Source organism: Pocillopora verrucosa, chromosome 6, assembly GCF_036669915.1.
Source record: "Pocillopora verrucosa isolate sample1 chromosome 6, ASM3666991v2, whole genome shotgun sequence".
NCBI classification, from domain to species: domain Eukaryota; kingdom Metazoa; phylum Cnidaria; class Anthozoa; order Scleractinia; family Pocilloporidae; genus Pocillopora; species Pocillopora verrucosa.
In genome coordinates, this window is record NC_089317.1 from 715,001 (window position 1) to 731,869 (window position 16,869).

General features: G+C 39.4%; 2 protein-coding genes across 4 annotated transcripts in view; one reads left to right on the forward strand and one right to left on the reverse strand.

Moving 5' to 3' along the window:
• Positions 1-7,977, reverse strand: part of LOC131775649 (uncharacterized) — a 56,944-nt gene extending 48,967 nt beyond the window's left edge. Inside the window, exons 1-3 of one of the 3 annotated variants that reach the window (XM_066168498.1) lie at positions 7,822-7,973; positions 5,977-6,651; positions 1-4,706 (exon numbers count right to left, since the gene is read on the reverse strand). The exon at positions 1-4,706 is cut by the window's left edge and continues 379 nt beyond it. In XM_066168498.1, coding sequence (XP_066024595.1) covers positions 547-4,706; positions 5,977-6,031 — 4,215 coding nt within the window. In that variant the 5' untranslated portion in view covers positions 6,032-6,651; positions 7,822-7,973 and the 3' untranslated portion in view covers positions 1-546. Of the gene's footprint in view, positions 4,707-5,976; positions 6,652-7,821 lie in introns of all 3 variants that reach the window. The other 2 variants (XM_066168499.1, XM_066168500.1) reach the window with 2 other exon arrangements.
• A 4,019-nt stretch (positions 7,978-11,996) lies between these two features.
• LOC131792263 (COX assembly mitochondrial protein 2 homolog) lies at positions 11,997-16,593 on the forward strand. Its single transcript, XM_066168520.1, has 3 exons — positions 11,997-12,140; positions 12,273-12,344; positions 14,693-16,593. Exons 1-3 carry the CDS (start codon positions 12,063-12,065, stop codon positions 14,774-14,776), a joined length of 234 nt encoding a protein of 77 aa, XP_066024617.1. The 5' UTR covers positions 11,997-12,062; the 3' UTR covers positions 14,777-16,593.
• The last annotated feature ends 276 nt before the right edge of the window (positions 16,594-16,869 follow it).

Here is a 16,869-nt window from a genome sequence, read left to right on the forward strand (position 1 = left end):
ACTGACTTTAATGAGTACACAATTTATGAATACACACTTTGCTAATACACACTTTGAGGGTACAAATTTTATTTTACCTTCACCTAATAACCTTCTTGAGGTCAATAAAAGAAAAAAGTTTAAGATTAACCTTTAGTGTCAACGGCATTCTTGCCGTAATCTTTGGACGAAACTTATCATGCGGACTTGTATGAGGTGGGAGCAAGGACCTGAGGCTTCCTCTGCCAAACACACCTGCACTACGATTTACCACTACGTTATAATTCCTAACGATTAGGGAAAAAATTGCGCCTCAACACACAGTAGTCAGTGGATTCTACAGGGCTGCAAACTTCCCTAATTCGGTACTTTAAAAATGGTATTATTTCGCAAAAAAATACAGTCAAGTCATATATATTGATTTAAGCCTGGCCCCTCGCTCTTATCAAAATTTGTAAACGGATCAATATCAGTATCTGGGCAACTGCCCACCTATCCCTCCCCTAACCCAACATTAACCCCAAATGGTTATCAGTTGACTGATAACATACCAGTAGATGATCAGGATCACGCTACTTTATTATCATGATTATATTTTTGTTTTACAAATGACCATCTTGAACGAATCGCTTTAATCAAGAGGATCCCCAAACGCAATATCTGCGAAACGAGAGACAAGGAGAGAAACAATGCAATGGCTAAAGGTAAAACACCGAGTAATACTGCCTCTGACGTCCAAAGAATGGAAATATAGGCCTGATTCATACCGCTGAAGTCACTTCCTGTACGCGTCAGGCCAACGTTTAGTACTCCTACAACGACCAAGGTTGCCAAGGAGACGGTTTCGATGATGTTGGCACGACACTGGGCGAAGGGCCTCTGGGAGATATGATGCAACAGGAAAACGAGGCAAAGGATCGTCAGACACACAGAACGCATAAGCGCATGGTCCAACTGCCACCAACCAATCACAATTATGAGGAATCGACGACCAATGAGAATGCTCTCCCAGTAGATCCTTCCGTCTGATTGGTCATCTTGTGGCTTTGTAAATGGACCACATAGAACCTCAAGTAGTGAATGTTTGATGCTTGTGGAAGAGTTTGAGTCATGTTCCTCGTCGTGACCTGAGCTTGCAGTTGAAGGGATTGCTTGATAGTCCGGTCTCCTGGTTTTTTTTTTCTTTACGTGGTGATACAAAACAAAGAGGAGATAAGGAAAAGGTAGGATGCTGGCAAGCAAAAATATCTTTCCTGAAATCTTGCCTCTATAGAGCTGCAGCGAAGTAAAATACAACGTTAGTATAAACGGAAACAAGTTCAGGGCAATGACAACAATAGCAGCTTGCTGCCACCATTGGTGCCAGCAAAAGTGTTGGGCATCGTAATACCAGCGGGACTTTTCCTGAATGCTTACACAGTGAAGTAATCGCACTGTTGTACCAGTCACTGCTGAGTAACCTAGCAACACTATTTCCAAGACAGCTCCAAAGTAAGGACCAGCTGGCGGAAGAGTTGGCCTGCGCTTGCGTAGTTTGTTTAGACCGCTGTGCAGAAGGTAAATAATTGGTATCGAGAAGAGAATTGTCATGACTGTCACCAAGTGGAACATTGTTTTCGAAAGTGGTGTTAAAATCGGCCAAGGACAGATCCTCAAGTTTGTATTAGCATATAGTTTTAAGTTAAAAAGATTAGTAACGGGCAAGACAATCTTATTTCTCAATATGTTTTTGACCCCATATGACGACACAGTCAAAACTCCAGCCACCTGATAAAAGTAAAAGATAATTTTCAAAAAGCCATAATTCGGAGAAACACTTTTTCTGGCCGTGCTGTCTAGGCTGCAAATAACTTGGTTATTGCCCTCTTTGCGTCTCGGAATGAACCATGTTAATTGTTTTCCCACTTCCTCAAACACTGGGGGTTTTCTAACGAGATACAAGGCAAATAATGACGTGAGTGCGAAAAAAACAACCAAATACCAACTATGGGTGCAGTCTTTCGCTCGAACACACTCTGTTGTAAACAAACCTTCAGTGAAATTTTGTTTACATTGTCCGCAAAGGATGCCTGTCCTATTGCCTTGGCAACCGGAAAGATTGTAGCTGTTGTTGTCATAAAAGCATTTGTTATGGGCAGATGGCAAACAGCAGTAACCTTCTGGACAAAGCTGAAAGGAAACGATGTCTTCTTTTTCAGGATAACCCCAAAAGTTGGGCTGAGCAGCGAGAGGTAAAGAGCAATTTCCACCAACCGGGCAGGGATAACAATTTACATGCTTGTCACTAAGTCTTCTTCGAGTTCCCCTGTGAATGCTGTAGGTTCCCTCAGGACATCGCTCGGTGGTAAATATAGTCGATATCGTGACCTGTTTATCTTCAGTGAAAGGTTCGTAGAATTCCGTAATATTACGCAGCTTAAGTTTGGTGTTGATCGGAGTTTCAATTCGCACAGAGTTGTCCAACAGTCCTGGGTGGACTTCTTCTACAACAATGAGATCTATGCTGTCTGTGCTGAAAGGATCCGAAACAAACGAACTGTTACGTATAGTCATAACTACGTTTTCAGAATTTGTCACCGTCAAAAATCCCAAGTATGGTGCCACATGTTTGGAAGGTCCTCCTGCAGATTCAAAAACTTGAGAATTGTTAAACTGTTTAAAGGAGGTATTTCTGATTATCAACACTCCTAAGCACCGCTGCACGTTTGCGTGGGAACTACTTATGCCACCAAAATTATTTATGAATTTGCAGTTTTGAATTTTAGTCGTATTAACTTTGAGCACTTTAAGGACGCCTTCAGATCTTCCAAAGTTACCTCGAAACTCAGTGTTATTGATGATCACCTGGCCGTCGGCGGTCGTTTTGTCAACTAAGGACAGATCGATATGGACTACTCCTTCTTCTCCAAAATTGTTCAGGAAAGTGCTCTGATCCAAATGGAACGAACTATTACTAACCGCACTCAATACTTGCAAAACAGAATTTTCACATGGCCCAATGCAGCTGTTGTTAACAAAAGAAACGTTTTTCAAGTGAAAACTCTTAGTTATGACTCCCAAAGTAAAGTCGATATTTCCACTTATCATGGTGTCCTCCACGAGAACATTCCCACTGCACCTTAACTTATCTGATTTGCACCGGTAAAATATCCCACCAGAATTTCCGTGAATTTTACAGGAGCTCATTATTATGAAGCCCATGCCTTCAGCGATGATGTTGTCACAACCTTCACTAACGTTAAAGTTATAACCGTTGTTAACAAAGGTCAAGTTTTGTAATGTCACTCGTGGCTGAAGTGAGAGTTGTGAATTTTCAACGTAAAGAGCAAGAATGCTGGCACGCGCGCCATAATTGCACAGGAATTCACTGTTTCGAATTTCCACGTCCCCATGGAGTTCGTGCACTCTAGCATAAATAGCTCCAGCAATGTCTATGGTGTATTTTTTCTGTAGACCCTGATTATACGCAAAAGTGTTATTGATTAGTGATAAGTTACCCATGTATGACACGAACAACGCTAAGGCACCTCCTCCTCCATCTCTAACGTGGTTATTTATCAGTGTGTTATTTATGAAATGAGAGCACTTAATACTTATCGAAGAAGAACTGTTGATCCGTGCATCGATCAATCCTATCGTCATGGCGCCAGCTAAATACCGGCCTTCGTTTCGCACAAACTGACAGTCCTCTACATCCATTAAAAGTGACGGTATATCCTCAAATATGCATGCACCGCCAAATTCAACTTTGTTTAAGCTGAAGTTTGAACTGAGCAGCCAAACTGAAGCTTCCTTTGTAAAATTGCTGACCTCAACTGCTCCACCTTTATTCTCAGAGAACAATGCTCTTTCGATTTTCAGCTCAACTGAGATCCCATCATGGATTTGGACCGCTCTGCCTCTATTTTTTCGAAATTGTGACGACTTGAAATCAGTGTACCCGTTTGAAAAGCCATGAACGTCCAAGATATTTACTCCAGCCACATTGTTTTTAAAAAGTACTCTCTCCATAACGAGAACTAAGTCAGTTCCGTTTATGCCAGCAAAAACTCGAAAGCATGCTTTACCTGAACAGATATTCTGTAACACTCTTAGATCAGTAAAATTAGCTTTGATACTGCTCTGATTTGCTTGTAAGTTTTGAATAGACATGTTAAGTATGGCATCTCCTCCACTACGTATCTTATTGCTGACGAATGTAGAATTCGAAACGTTCAAGTCAACGGAAGAATTTCCATAAATTGTAACACTACAAGCACTGTTGTTCTGAAAGGTGCATCCATTCAGTTGAACATTTCTCATCATTAAGTATTCATCGTATTTCAAGGTGAGTGTAGGAACAGAGCTGTTTATAAAGCTGCAGGCGACCGCGTTTAAAGAACATTCAAAGAGATGAATTGAAGTGTTAACGAAGGTGATTTCTTCAAAAAAGACTCCTCGAGAAGCCATGCCGCAAAAAAACCGAAATCCATTCGTCCTACAAGAAATAAATGCTCGACTATTGTAGCTGCGCAGAACTAAACCAGCTAGATCCAATCCTTTCTCGTTTTGGCACGGATAAGGGTCACGTGACGTTCCTGTGCCGTCTATATTTATTATATCACCATCACACGCATGCATAGTAACTTGCTGAATGGTTTTACATGGCGATGACGCATTGAGCCCGCAGTTATTTTTAAAGGTCCCATCGTATCTTGAGACAAACCACTGCTTGGCATGGATAGTTTCTATTAAATAAGAAATATATAAATAAATAGAGATTATGGTTTAAACTTATTTTTTCAAGGATTTCTAGCCCAGAGAAAAGACGTAACTATACATGTCTAAAATAACGATGCCTTTTTTCTGTGTTTGATATCGCCAATCAACTGCAGACACGTCACTCGCCCTTTGTGCCACTTTGTCAGGTTGATGAATGAATGACAAAGTGTTCACCAAAAATGAAGTCAACTTTTCTTTTCAATAAAGGTCTATGTTGCTTATATAACAAGATTCTGATTATTTTGACAAGAAGAGCGCTAACTAACGCGGAAGGTAACAACAGTAACTTTCCGACTACCGTCATGTTGTTCAACGTGACTGTGTTTGAAATGAAAATTAACAAACCCACGTCACGCAACGTCACGCAATTTCTTACAGATTAGCTGTCAACCCCCTCTTCTATTTATCACTTTCTATAATTACGACCATTATGTTGCTATTCTGACCGTTTTAGAAATCACGAGACTGCTTTGTGACACACGACAAGTTTCCTGGGGAAAGTCCCTCCACTTCCTGTTTCGTTAAAGCTGATGCAATCAACGATGGATGTCAACTTGGTCATAAAGTTACTCTCCTGCTCGTTAAAAAGGTTAGACCAACTCTCAACAAAGAGCCATGCTTCTCCAATTTTCACCCAACTTCAAAAATTATACTTATGCCGAATGGAAACATTCTCATTGAATTAGCTAATATTACTTGGATCCGTGTATCTTAGTGCTAAACGATTTTCAATCGCGTAGGAAAATGAAGCTCAAATTTTAACTTTGTTCTTCGTTTTCCTTTGCGCTGTAAACAAACCAAATTGGTTCCTCATTTATTCCCCGCTGGGAAGGAAACGGCATTCGAATTCACTTAATGCTCTTCGTTTTTCTCTTTCTGCAGCTCTTAAAAAAACGGATTTTAATTTTCTTTTTTGTTTCATTTTCCTACGCAATTAAAAATCGGTTGGCACTAAGGTACACGGATTTACTCCAGGAGCTTGAACCCCACAAGTCGAAATCAATGTTTATTTGAGTCAACAACGGCGATCTGCCAAGACATGTATAGTGAAAAAAACCAACATCAGTGGAAACAAGGCCTCCTACGAGTCGTTCAACCAGCAGCTCTTGGTGTAGACAATTTAGCGAAACCTTATCGACGCTACTGGTTGGGGTATCTTTGCATCAATAAGTGGCTAAGTTTAAAGGCAATATGCTGAGTAGATATAACTGCAAATCATAACGAGATTTCACATACCTTCCAAACATATTCCACTCCAAAGAAAAATCCAATAAAACGTTGTTAGCTCCATTATGTGAGTCGGCAAGACATCGAGACAACGCCGATCAACTGTTCTTAACGGCTGCTTTTCGAAAACAAAATTCACGCGATATTCGAGATTGGGATTCCTCACTGGAATGTCACGAGACGTACAGGGTGAATAAATTATTGGTCACAATCCAAGAGGTGTTATTCGCTGCGGTTCTAAGAATAGCAGCAAATCATTGTTTTCACGGTTATGACTTTTTGACTGTTGACAAGGAGACGTGGGAATTAAATGGCGAGATCTAACCGGGTCAAGTCACTGACATCGCTGGCATTTGTGCTTTCTTTTCTTTACGTCTATTTCAATTTGATTGCAGGTGGTACCTCATATATTTACAGTTTGTATTTACATACTTTAGTTCAACTTCTCTCCCTTAGGGTTCATGTTCAGTGTCTGGCTCTGTACTCGGGAGGTTTCAGGTTTCCTCCTCAGATAAAATGGGGCTTCTTCGTGACGGGCAGCAAGTACGCATTTGTAACTTACACCTGCCATCATAGAACTATACATCAGAGTTTGTTGTTACCATAATAAGTTTTTTCTTGTTGCTGCCGGGGACTGATGCTTGCTTTACGCTGGGCCTCTATACAGTAGAGCAGTCATTTTTCCTATTTTAGGAAAACTAGCATTTTTAGTCGTGGATACGCGAAGCGCAGAAAGGATTATTGTTAGTGGTCAGAATATGCAAACTTGTCACGCACACAAATGAGAACAATTCGATATGTCAACGGCAAACCAATTAATATCGAGTTTCCCAAATAATACTGGAACGCGTCTGTCGACTTTCCGAAAGTAAATTCCACGATCATTGATCATTCTCTGTTATCCCTGAAACCATGTGATCCCAACTCAAATACCCCTCCATCCCCCTCCCCCTCATCATCCTGTTCACATGACCTGACATTTCATTGTTCCTTACATAAATATTAGTCGTTGAACGCCAGGTGGCTAAGCTCTATGTCCAAGAGAATTCATCTGAACTTATCGATCTTGCAACATCGCTTATTAAAGAACTTTCCCAAGTTAAGCATCTGTCGTTTGGTCCTCACCTGCACAGCGCTTGTTTACAAATTATACAAGACCTGCATCATTTTCACACAGAGGTGCGTCCTTTTTCTCTGTTCAAATTTGAAGTGAATTGCGTCATATATATTTTTCTGTGTTGAATTTGAAATATATACATTTAGCCAAGCCTAAAAGCGGAGCTCGGATTTTTTTTCCCGCACGTCTCAAGGGCACAACGCCTTGCCCCGGCCGTATCGTAGCAGACGTAAGGTTTCAAATTGGGGAATATCACTTGCAAAATAACACCTGTGACCGCTACATGTTATTTATTGTTTTTCCTTGAAAACGGTAGCTTACCTGTTTTGGTTTGAGCTTTTCCCCACAAAATGAAAACAAACAACGGGAATTCGAAAAATGCCGCCATTTTGTTGCAATAGTGTTACTATACGAATATTTCCATCCCCTTTCTTTTGCATGTGTAAATTTCTCGCACGTTAAAAGCAAGCGCACTCATTTTGCCGATGTATCTCTTTTACTAGCTTAGTCTATGAAACTCCTCTTCATGCTCAAACAAAGCGAGGAAGTGAAGGGAAAAGATATTTTCTGATAGTGAAAAGAGTGACTCATGCCAGTGGAATACGGGCAAACTGGTTTGTTTTTACCTTAGAGTAAAAAGGATCTTTACTTTTGTGATCTCTCTTTTCCCTGAGAGCAAACATTTTCGCCCACTACACTTGCACATGCCAATCAAATGAAAGCAAACGAATACTCACCTAAAATACTTCGATGTAAAACAACTCTCCCCACTTTGATTCCCATGCAAGTTTTTGTCGGACAAGTACAATATTGCGTCTTCCTCACTCAGCAATTTATTTTAAGCAAACGTAGTTTTGGAAATGTTCAAGTTGACCATAGAATTGCCATAAATTGTAACACTACTAGCACTGTTGTTCTGAAAGGTGCATCCATCGAGTTGAACATTTTTTTCACAGATTCAGTGGCGTATCTTGACGTAAGCGCGGCAACGGAACTGTTTATAAAGCTGCAGTCGTTGAGCTTTAAGGAGCAGTCAGAGAGATGAAGTGAAGTGTTGACGAAGGTTATTTGGTCCACAGAGACTCCACCAAAGGCTCTCTTTCTCGAATTACACAAAACTCGCAGGCCCTCAGTTTTGCAAGAAAGAAATGCTCGAGTGTTGTAACTGCGTATTGCCGGAGCGGCTAGATTCAATTCTGTCCAATTCTCGCACGGATAAGGGCCACGGGACGTTCTTGTGCCGTCTATATTGATAACATCACCATCAGATGCATGCGCAATCACTTGTTGAATTGTTTTACAGGGCAATGACGCTTTGAGCCCGCAATTGTTAGCAAAGTTCCCATCACGTCTTGAAACAAACCACTGCATTGCATGGACTCCTTCTAGTAAATAATACACCATAAATAAATAAATAAATAAATAAATGAGTAAAAAAATCATGAACAAATTAAGGATTTTGAGTGATCCGTTATTGCGACCAGTCAGAGTAGCTGCGAGCCACTAGACGCGGAAAACGACTGATGCAGGATGTAGTGCCGAGTTCCCTGATCAGACTTCATATTGTGAGGTTTTTGCCTATGGAAAGTCATTTTGTATCCGTACCTTGTACTCCTGGAAAAGCTACTATCTACTATCTTGGCGCAATGGATGTCATCGATTACCTTCCCTTTCAAAAGCATTCGCTTTTTTTTCTCATTTCGTGGAGACCATAACCATTTGTTGTGCAGTTAGCAGCATTTAAAAGTATCAATAACCAAAGCGCAGCGTTTGTCTTTCCTTCTCCTGTTTTTGGAAAAAGTGAATGCTTTATTCATTCCTGAGTACAGTTCACCGATTTGGTGTTTTCGGCAATCCAATGTTCAAATTCAGAATAAAGAAGTGCTGTACAGAGATCCCAAAAATACTGCAATGTCAGACGCCTTATCGGCCTCGAACAGTGTTTTTATCAGAGCGCATCAAATGCCCATCAGTAAAATTTGCTGCTCTATTATTATATATCAGCAGTCTGTTAAAGTTTTGACCAATTCTCAGCGATCAGTTGACCTCAATTGAGCCTTACGATGAAATTGAATATGCAAAATTGCTTAAGCGCTTGTCAGCGGAATTTTCATAGGAAGGACTGACGGAGTGATAGAAAGGAGGAAGGTGTGAATTTTGAGTCATGAAATGGAAATGGCTTTAAGCCATTTTACGAGTTAAAAACGAAACTATCAATTATAGAAAGAACATATTTAATTTTTACAGGTGAAGTTAGACCACGGATAAATGATCTGACCTCAAAAATATATTCAACGGATCGTTGCATATTTCCTTCAGTGAAACGGCGGATGTAGAAGAAAATTAAGACCAATTTGATACTGATGAAATACTGAACTTTACAGAGAGTGGAATATTAAACAATTCATATTGATCGTTCGGAAAACGCTAACTTAATAAGCTTTTCATGCTTCAATGAAGAAAGGTAAAATGGTTTCCGTTCTCCCAACCTCCCAAGTGTTTACATTAGGCTATGTAAACACGGAAACCATTTTACATTTCTTTTATAAAATAACTAATGAAAGAGGAGCGAAAACCGTGTTTACATGCGCTCATGTAAAATGGTTTTATGGCCAATCAGAGCGCGCATCCTATTTGAATTATTTTATAACTAAATAATTACATTATAGGCCATGTTTATGATTTTGACTCTGATCGATACAAAACTCATGGCAAGTGTAATAACATGTCCTGTTCGTGATTGTTTGAAGAACACATTGCCGTCTTGTGACTCAAGACACATCACTTTCCCGGGGAAAATACCATTCGCCGAAGCTAAGACTCTGTACCCACTCACCCTGCGACATGAAATTCTGCAGTCGTTTTATTATGCAGATCGATCAACGATTGTCTGTATTATGCGGGAAAAATTTTTTGCGGATTGAGGATAAGCAAGAGAAACTAAAACCTGAAACATTTTTAAGTTTTTCGATATAATAGTTTGTCTTCAATCATTTAGCGAAACACTTTTGACAGAAATTGACAATTACGAATTACAGCGACATCGTGGTTAATTTATCCTACTGCCTTTACATATGGTAGATTTTAATCTGTGACACTGATGATACAAATGGAATTACATTAAAACTTTATTTACCTTCCAAGCATAGTCCACTCAGTAAAAATAGCAAAGAAACCCATCGTTTCTCCATTATGTGCAATCAAGTTGTCAATAATGGTTTGCATAAGAGAGTTGCTCTTGAGAAAAGTAGTAGGTGTTTTTACAGCTTGTCTTGTGGGTGTCACGGGACAGAGGGACACCAACTTGAGACAATGTTTATGAGGCAACCGAAAGACAGCGTAATTAATGGAAGAAGAATTTTTATATAGATTTAATGATCGAGAGAGAAATTTTACGGTGCAAGGGTCTGTGACAAAACTTACCACAACCCAGGATTGTATAATTTCACGCCAGTTAAGGCTAAATTTTTTTTTTACAGCCTTGAGTGACATTTTAAGTCCATTGCAAAGAGTATTGAAGGTCAAAAAATAGACTTTTATCCCGTTGGCACGAGGGACACAACGCACTTGAACAAACAGGGTCGCTACAATGAAAAACCCGAGGGTGCGTTGCCGAGACAAGAAATGCTTTGGGCATTTTTCTATTCTTTGAAAATCGAAGACGCTCCATAGGGTATCTAAAGAAAGCCATGTCATCCAAAGACTCAAACTCGGACAGTGATTATGACTCCGAGGCATTCGAAGCTTCTAGTCTATTAGAATATGAAGCGGAGATGGAGGAAATCGGTTGCCAGCGAGGCCTCAATGGAATGGAGTCAAGAAATCCCTGACAATACTGAGAAAGAACTAATTCGGACTCTTACAAGCTTATTTAGAGCAGGGCACATGACCAAAAGGCCTAAGCTACCAGATAAGGGCGAACATCGCGATTATTGAAGATTATAAATCAGACCTAAGATCGATTAAAAAGAAAGCAGAGCATGACCTTATGGGAGCGCTTGTGAAATTTTACCACCATGAGACGCGTTGAGAGACTTACAAAAAAGCTCAGAAAACTGAAGCAAGGAAAAACTAGAAAGAAAAATGTTGTAGAACTATCAAAGAACGTAAGAATCATTGGCCATGGATTCAGTCCATTTCAAATTGAAACAAATTAATGTAAACAAACTAGCCTCGGAATCGAAAGCTAAACCGAACGAAGTCGACAAGCTTCTTGTAAATTTGAGAGAACAAACAGGCAGTAGAGAAGTTTAATCTTGTACTTCCTCATTCTCTGTCTCTTCAGAAACGAACAACGAGGGCGAAACCTAACCCAAATAAGAAAAAGGAGCGGTTTAAAAATCGCAAAGGAAAACAGAGACAAAGGAAGAAGGAGGATGCTGGCAACACACCAGGAACAAGTCAAATAAACAACAGGCAGATGAACAAATTCACGGCTGATAAATCTACATTAGAAATTACATTCTTGGACATAAAAGTTTGCAAAGGCGAGATATTAATAGGGAATCCGACCCTTGAAGTTCAAACACAGCACAAAGACATTGGAACCTTCATTACACTGCATTGATTTGTTAGACGATTAATTTATGCATTAAAAATTGCATCAACCTTTAACTCCTAGAAGTGATTAACATAAAACCTCTCTCTACAATATCCATACATTCTTCAGCAAACAGGTAATGAGAATATTCAAACTTATCAGGTAGAAGCTGCTATCTTGATCTAGCACCAAGTTCTCATAACTAATTTACAAGGAAATGTGTAGCAGTATCAGGGGAGAATTAACAATCAGATCTTGGGAGTTAAAGGATTGAATGCGTTATCCCCTCAAAATAGCTACACTTCACATCACCTGACATTTCGTTGTTCCTTACATAAAAGTAGTCTTTCGATGCCAGGTGGCTAAGCTGTATGTCCAAGGAAAGTTATCTGGAATCATAGGTCTTGCTGCATCACTTATAAATACCTTTTCCAAGTTATGCATCCGTCTTTAGCTCCTCACCTGCACAGCGATTGTTTACAAATTATAGAAGAGCTGCATCGTTGTCACGAAGAGGTACGTCCTCCTTTTCCCATGAAAACTTAAAATGAATTACGTAACAGGCATACATATTGTTGATATTTTTTTGTGTGTAAAATCAAAAATATATATTTCATCTACTCCTATATATTTATCTCTATTTTGCAGCATCCCTTTCGAAAGTTCGTCGGAATGTGTAACGATATTAAACGGACTCTTAATGCGTGCTTGAAAGAAGAGGTGAGGTTACACTGGTAATTTTGTACAAACGTGCAATGTTTTGTGTTTCTGTTTTATACTTCCTTCAGATTTTTGCGAGTTCTCTTGGCTGCCATGCCCACAAACGTAAGTGATAAGTTTTCTGTCCAGGAATAAATCGAACCTCAGTGATGTGTATTTTTGTGTGGTACAGACTATGAGATTAGTTTAATCAGTGTCGTAGTTACCATGGCTAGACTACAGATTACAAGCTCACTTTTAACCATCTACTAAACGAGTCAATTCGTTTGGCTTGTTTGCTTCTTTGTTAACAGAAAAAGGCACACTGTTTATTCATCGTCCTTTCATTCACTGCCCAGCCAAACAAGCCACTACATATAGAGATCTTAGGCACAATGTGCACATAAATCATTCCTCATCCTTTCATCCACTGCGGAGCCAGACATGTATATGCCTTAGACATGTATATGCCTTAGACATAACTTGCAAAAAAATTATTCCTTGTTCTTTCATTGACTGTTGAGCCAAACAAGCCAAAGACGCAGAAGGAGCCACTACAAATATATACCTTACACATAACTCAATCAAACTGTTCTCCATTCTTTCATCCGCTGCTGAGCCAAATGAGCCAAACAAACTACAAAATACATAGCCCTAAGAATTAAGGCATAAATTCAGTATTCCTTTTTTTTTTTTTTTTTTTTTTTTCATCTATTGCTCAGGGATTAGGAAGGTTTAACAGGCAAATGAGCCTATGGCCCCTTTCATTGGAAAGTTATGGGCCATTTATAAAACGTTTGGGCCATTAGGGTAAATAAATGGGCCAGTAAGAATTTTAACAAAGGTTTATTGCTTGTGTATTACAGTTTATACCTATACAGAGACATGGTTTTAGGCATGAAAAACCGTTGCCATGAATAACCATCCACTATATTAACTTCAAGTGATCTTCAAGGTTTTTGAAATGTCGTGTGACCACCAGAACAAAACGGTGATGATAAATTGCTATCAACCATTCGGCAGTTCAGTAATTGACAGTGGTCTTCTATAAAAGCTGCACTAACCTGACACTAACCAAATGAAACATAATAGTTTCTGACATCAGTTATGTTTTTTAATTAGTTTGTTTTTGACAACAAAAAATTATTTGTTTTGACCATTATTGTTATAACCATATTTTAAGGTCAGAATAAGTTCAATAACAGTAAATGCTTGTTCGTTTTGCCAATAACAAATAGGTTACAGATTTTAAACCATTAAGTTTAGGTTAAACCAACCATTTCAATAAGCTATAGCCTTTTGAAAAGGTTATTGTAACTGGTCAGTTTTTACAGTGTTTCTCTATTTTGGTGCCTGTGTTACTCATTTTAATTTTAGACTCCTGTTGTTAGTTTGTGACTAACAGAATGACCAGCATTAAGAAATCTCTTTTTTTGTTGGTGCCAAATGACAATAGTCTTGCTAAAATCATGTTCTTTCAGGCCCTTGCCATGGATCCTGATCCGTAGTAGTTTATCACTGATTTCAGGGGCAAGCCTATTCCTCAGTTTGGTCAAGATAAGATTCTGGGCAGAAAAAGTTCGCTGTTGTGTTGGAAAATGTAGACAACGTTCTCTGCGAGCTGTCCAATCTCAAGATTTTTTTCGGAGGCATGAGGCTAATCGATGCAAATACATTCAAAGCGACGAAAACGCTCAAACTCTGCTCGAAAACGAAAGCACATGTACATGGAACTCCAAGCAATAGCCTCATTTGCATGCAAAGTCTGAGTTCAGGATCTGGGAACAAGAATGAAGCGAGCGTGATCAAACGAGCGAAGGCACCGTAGTTTTTCGCTTGTTTATGTCTCACCAAAGTGAAACTTTTACAAATTAAAATCCCTTCACAAAATAGTTTATATTTCACTAGCTTTGTGCGGTCAGGGCGCATCACAGGCCCGGTAAGTATTTTTATAATGGGCCATTTCGTAGCTTTATGCGCCATACGCGCATGGCGCACGGCCTTCCTAATCCCTGATTGCTGACCCAAATGAGCATTTAGATATATGCTCCTGTAAAAGTGCCCCTGTAGTGTGTAGTTACTCTGTTACCTTAACCCTTTCACTCCCAAGATCTCATCAGAACTTCTCCTTACTATCTCCCATACAGTTCTTGTGATGTTAGTTTGTAGAATTTGGTATTGGATCAACTTATAATCCCCTAACTGATATTCTTCTCTATTCTCATCACCTGTCTGCTTGATACTGTATTGATATTGTAAGGAGAAATTCTGTCTTGGTCACTTATGGGAGTTAAAGTGTTAGTATGTTTGTGAATTAACCTTATGTACGACTGGAGTTTTTTCAACCGAAAAAAAATTTTTCCTAACAGGATTTGAGAAGACGAAGAAAAAACTTGGAAGAGTCAAGAAGAAGAAGAAAGTCCATGCAAGAATTTTATGCAGAAGAAAAATGATTCACCATTGTGAAGAATGAAAAGGCTTGAAGGAGTGAACTGGTTTGGAGAAATGCATTGAGCTCTGAAATGGTCTGCATGGAAAATGTAACTCTGAAGGGAGTCAAATGTTATGTGGTGTACAGAAGCCAACAGGACTGTCATGAAAACATTTTGATGAAGTGATGTATCTGCCTCAAATATGGGTAATTGGACACTTCCATCATCTTTCAAGGGTGTTTTTTTCAATTTTATATGACTTTTAGAATGTAATTTTTCCTTCCAATCTCAAGATAGCAATGGCCCAGATGAAGAATGTCAAATAAGTGCTTGATCCCTTAACCCCTAAGAGTGACTTACATCTAATTTCTCCTTACAAAATTACTCATAAATCAAACATTAAGGTCATGAGAATGAAGGAGATGATCACCAACTAAAGAAGCTCTTGATTGTTGAACAAATTCTCCTCATCAGAACCTTAGGAAATGTCTAGAGAGTAGTATGGAGAATATGTATACTGATGTTAGGGAGTAAAGGCTGAAGAACTCTGGTCACAAAAGCAGTTTGTGCAAGTACAAGGACCCATGGGTGAGTTCAAAGCCTCACAGAGGATTCCAGATTAACCCTTTATGTCCTAGCATCAATGTAAGTATACTCCATACTGTTCTCTATGCATTTCCCAAGGTGCTGACAAGGAGAATTTGTTGAACAATCCAGAGCTTTCATGACCTTAATGTGTGATTCAGTAGTGGTTCTGTAAGGTGAAATAAGATGCTGAAGCTTGGTTTACAAAGGATTTTTCTCTTATCATAAAATACTGTCAATCTCTTGTAAGGACAGGCTTGTACTGCCAAGGTCCAAAGTTAACCGTGGTGTTAGGGAAGCATGTACTATACCACTATACCATTCCTCCCTGAGATTACTGTCAGAGTCCTGTCTATGGAGTCAAAAAAGACAAAGAAGTCTTCATTGTGTCAAGCCACTGTTGGTTCCTTGTTGCCCTTCTGAGGTCCAAAATTAGATTGCAAGGAGTGTAGCTACAGTCCTAGACTGGACTACATGCAGTTCTTCCTCTTTGGTGAAGTCTTTCATGCGAGTTAAACGAAAGATATCAGTAAGGCCTGCTTCTTGTGTACCTCACTCCCAGAGTTCTGTGCAGCATGCCAACTTCAATCATTTTCCCACTGATTTCGTTTGACTCGTGGGATGGACTTTACTAAAAAGGAGCCACTGCTCATAGTTTAATCCCAAACACATTGGTTGAGACATTTGCTGCCTTCGCAGTCCTTTTCAAAGTTTGTTTACATAACTACTGTGTTACAAACTGGTTATTTACAATATTGGTATAGGAAGAGAGGCAAAAAAACGAAATTAGTGGAGTTCCAAAGAGAAGCCCCAGCTGGCTATTTCTGAGAGTGTAGTATTTTTAAAGGGGTGGGGGTGGGGCACATTGACGGATTTCATGAAATGGCTCAGACCGCTGCCTTTCCCTGTGTACTAGCGGGCTCGTGTTCTCGCAGCGAGAAGGAACAGGAAATGAAGTATCTGGCGCTAAAAGAGATGTCAAGCCTAATTACAAAGTTTTTTTAATTGAAAGAAAATTACGAGGTTTATATACTTGAAAGAAGGGGGGATTGTCATTCATAGTTACGCCCATGGGATTCATTTATCCTCGATAAGATGTTCGCGAGCTGGTGTTCAAGTAGCCTGTTCTAGGCTCTCAGTCAGAGAAAACGAGCGGAAAAGCGCGCGAAATATGACGTTCGCAAAGTAAACTGGAACGCATCCTACGCATGTGCCTGCTCCATTTTTTGCGCATTAAATGATTTTCCTACTAATGGCATTGCGAAATGCTAACTGACTTTAAAATCTAACACAACCGGACATGGTTAAAATTCGTTAAGTTTTTTTTTTATTATTATTTTTTTTTTTTTGCTTGGACGGTGCGCCAATCAATCTCGAACCGATTTTTGAGTGCAGTGAACATTATGTAACCAGCTGCAACAACGCCAGTCTAAGATTTCAGCGAACTTCATTATTTTAAAACAAAGCAAACAGAAAACTTACCCGAACATTTTAGCGAGATGACAATCAAGTGATAATAAAACAGCACT

Excerpts from the sequence above, each read along its gene's own strand:
- LOC131792263 (XM_066168520.1), top strand. The coding sequence starts at position 12,063 with ATGCATCCGTCTTTAGCTCCTCACCTGCACAGCGATTGTTTACAAATT. Across the intron at positions 12,141-12,272 it reads TGCATCGTTGTCACGAAGAG|CATCCCTTTCGAAAGTTCGT; the intron begins GTACGTCCTCCT and ends TCTATTTTGCAG. Across the intron at positions 12,345-14,692 it reads ATGCGTGCTTGAAAGAAGAG|GATTTGAGAAGACGAAGAAA; the intron begins GTGAGGTTACAC and ends TTTTCCTAACAG.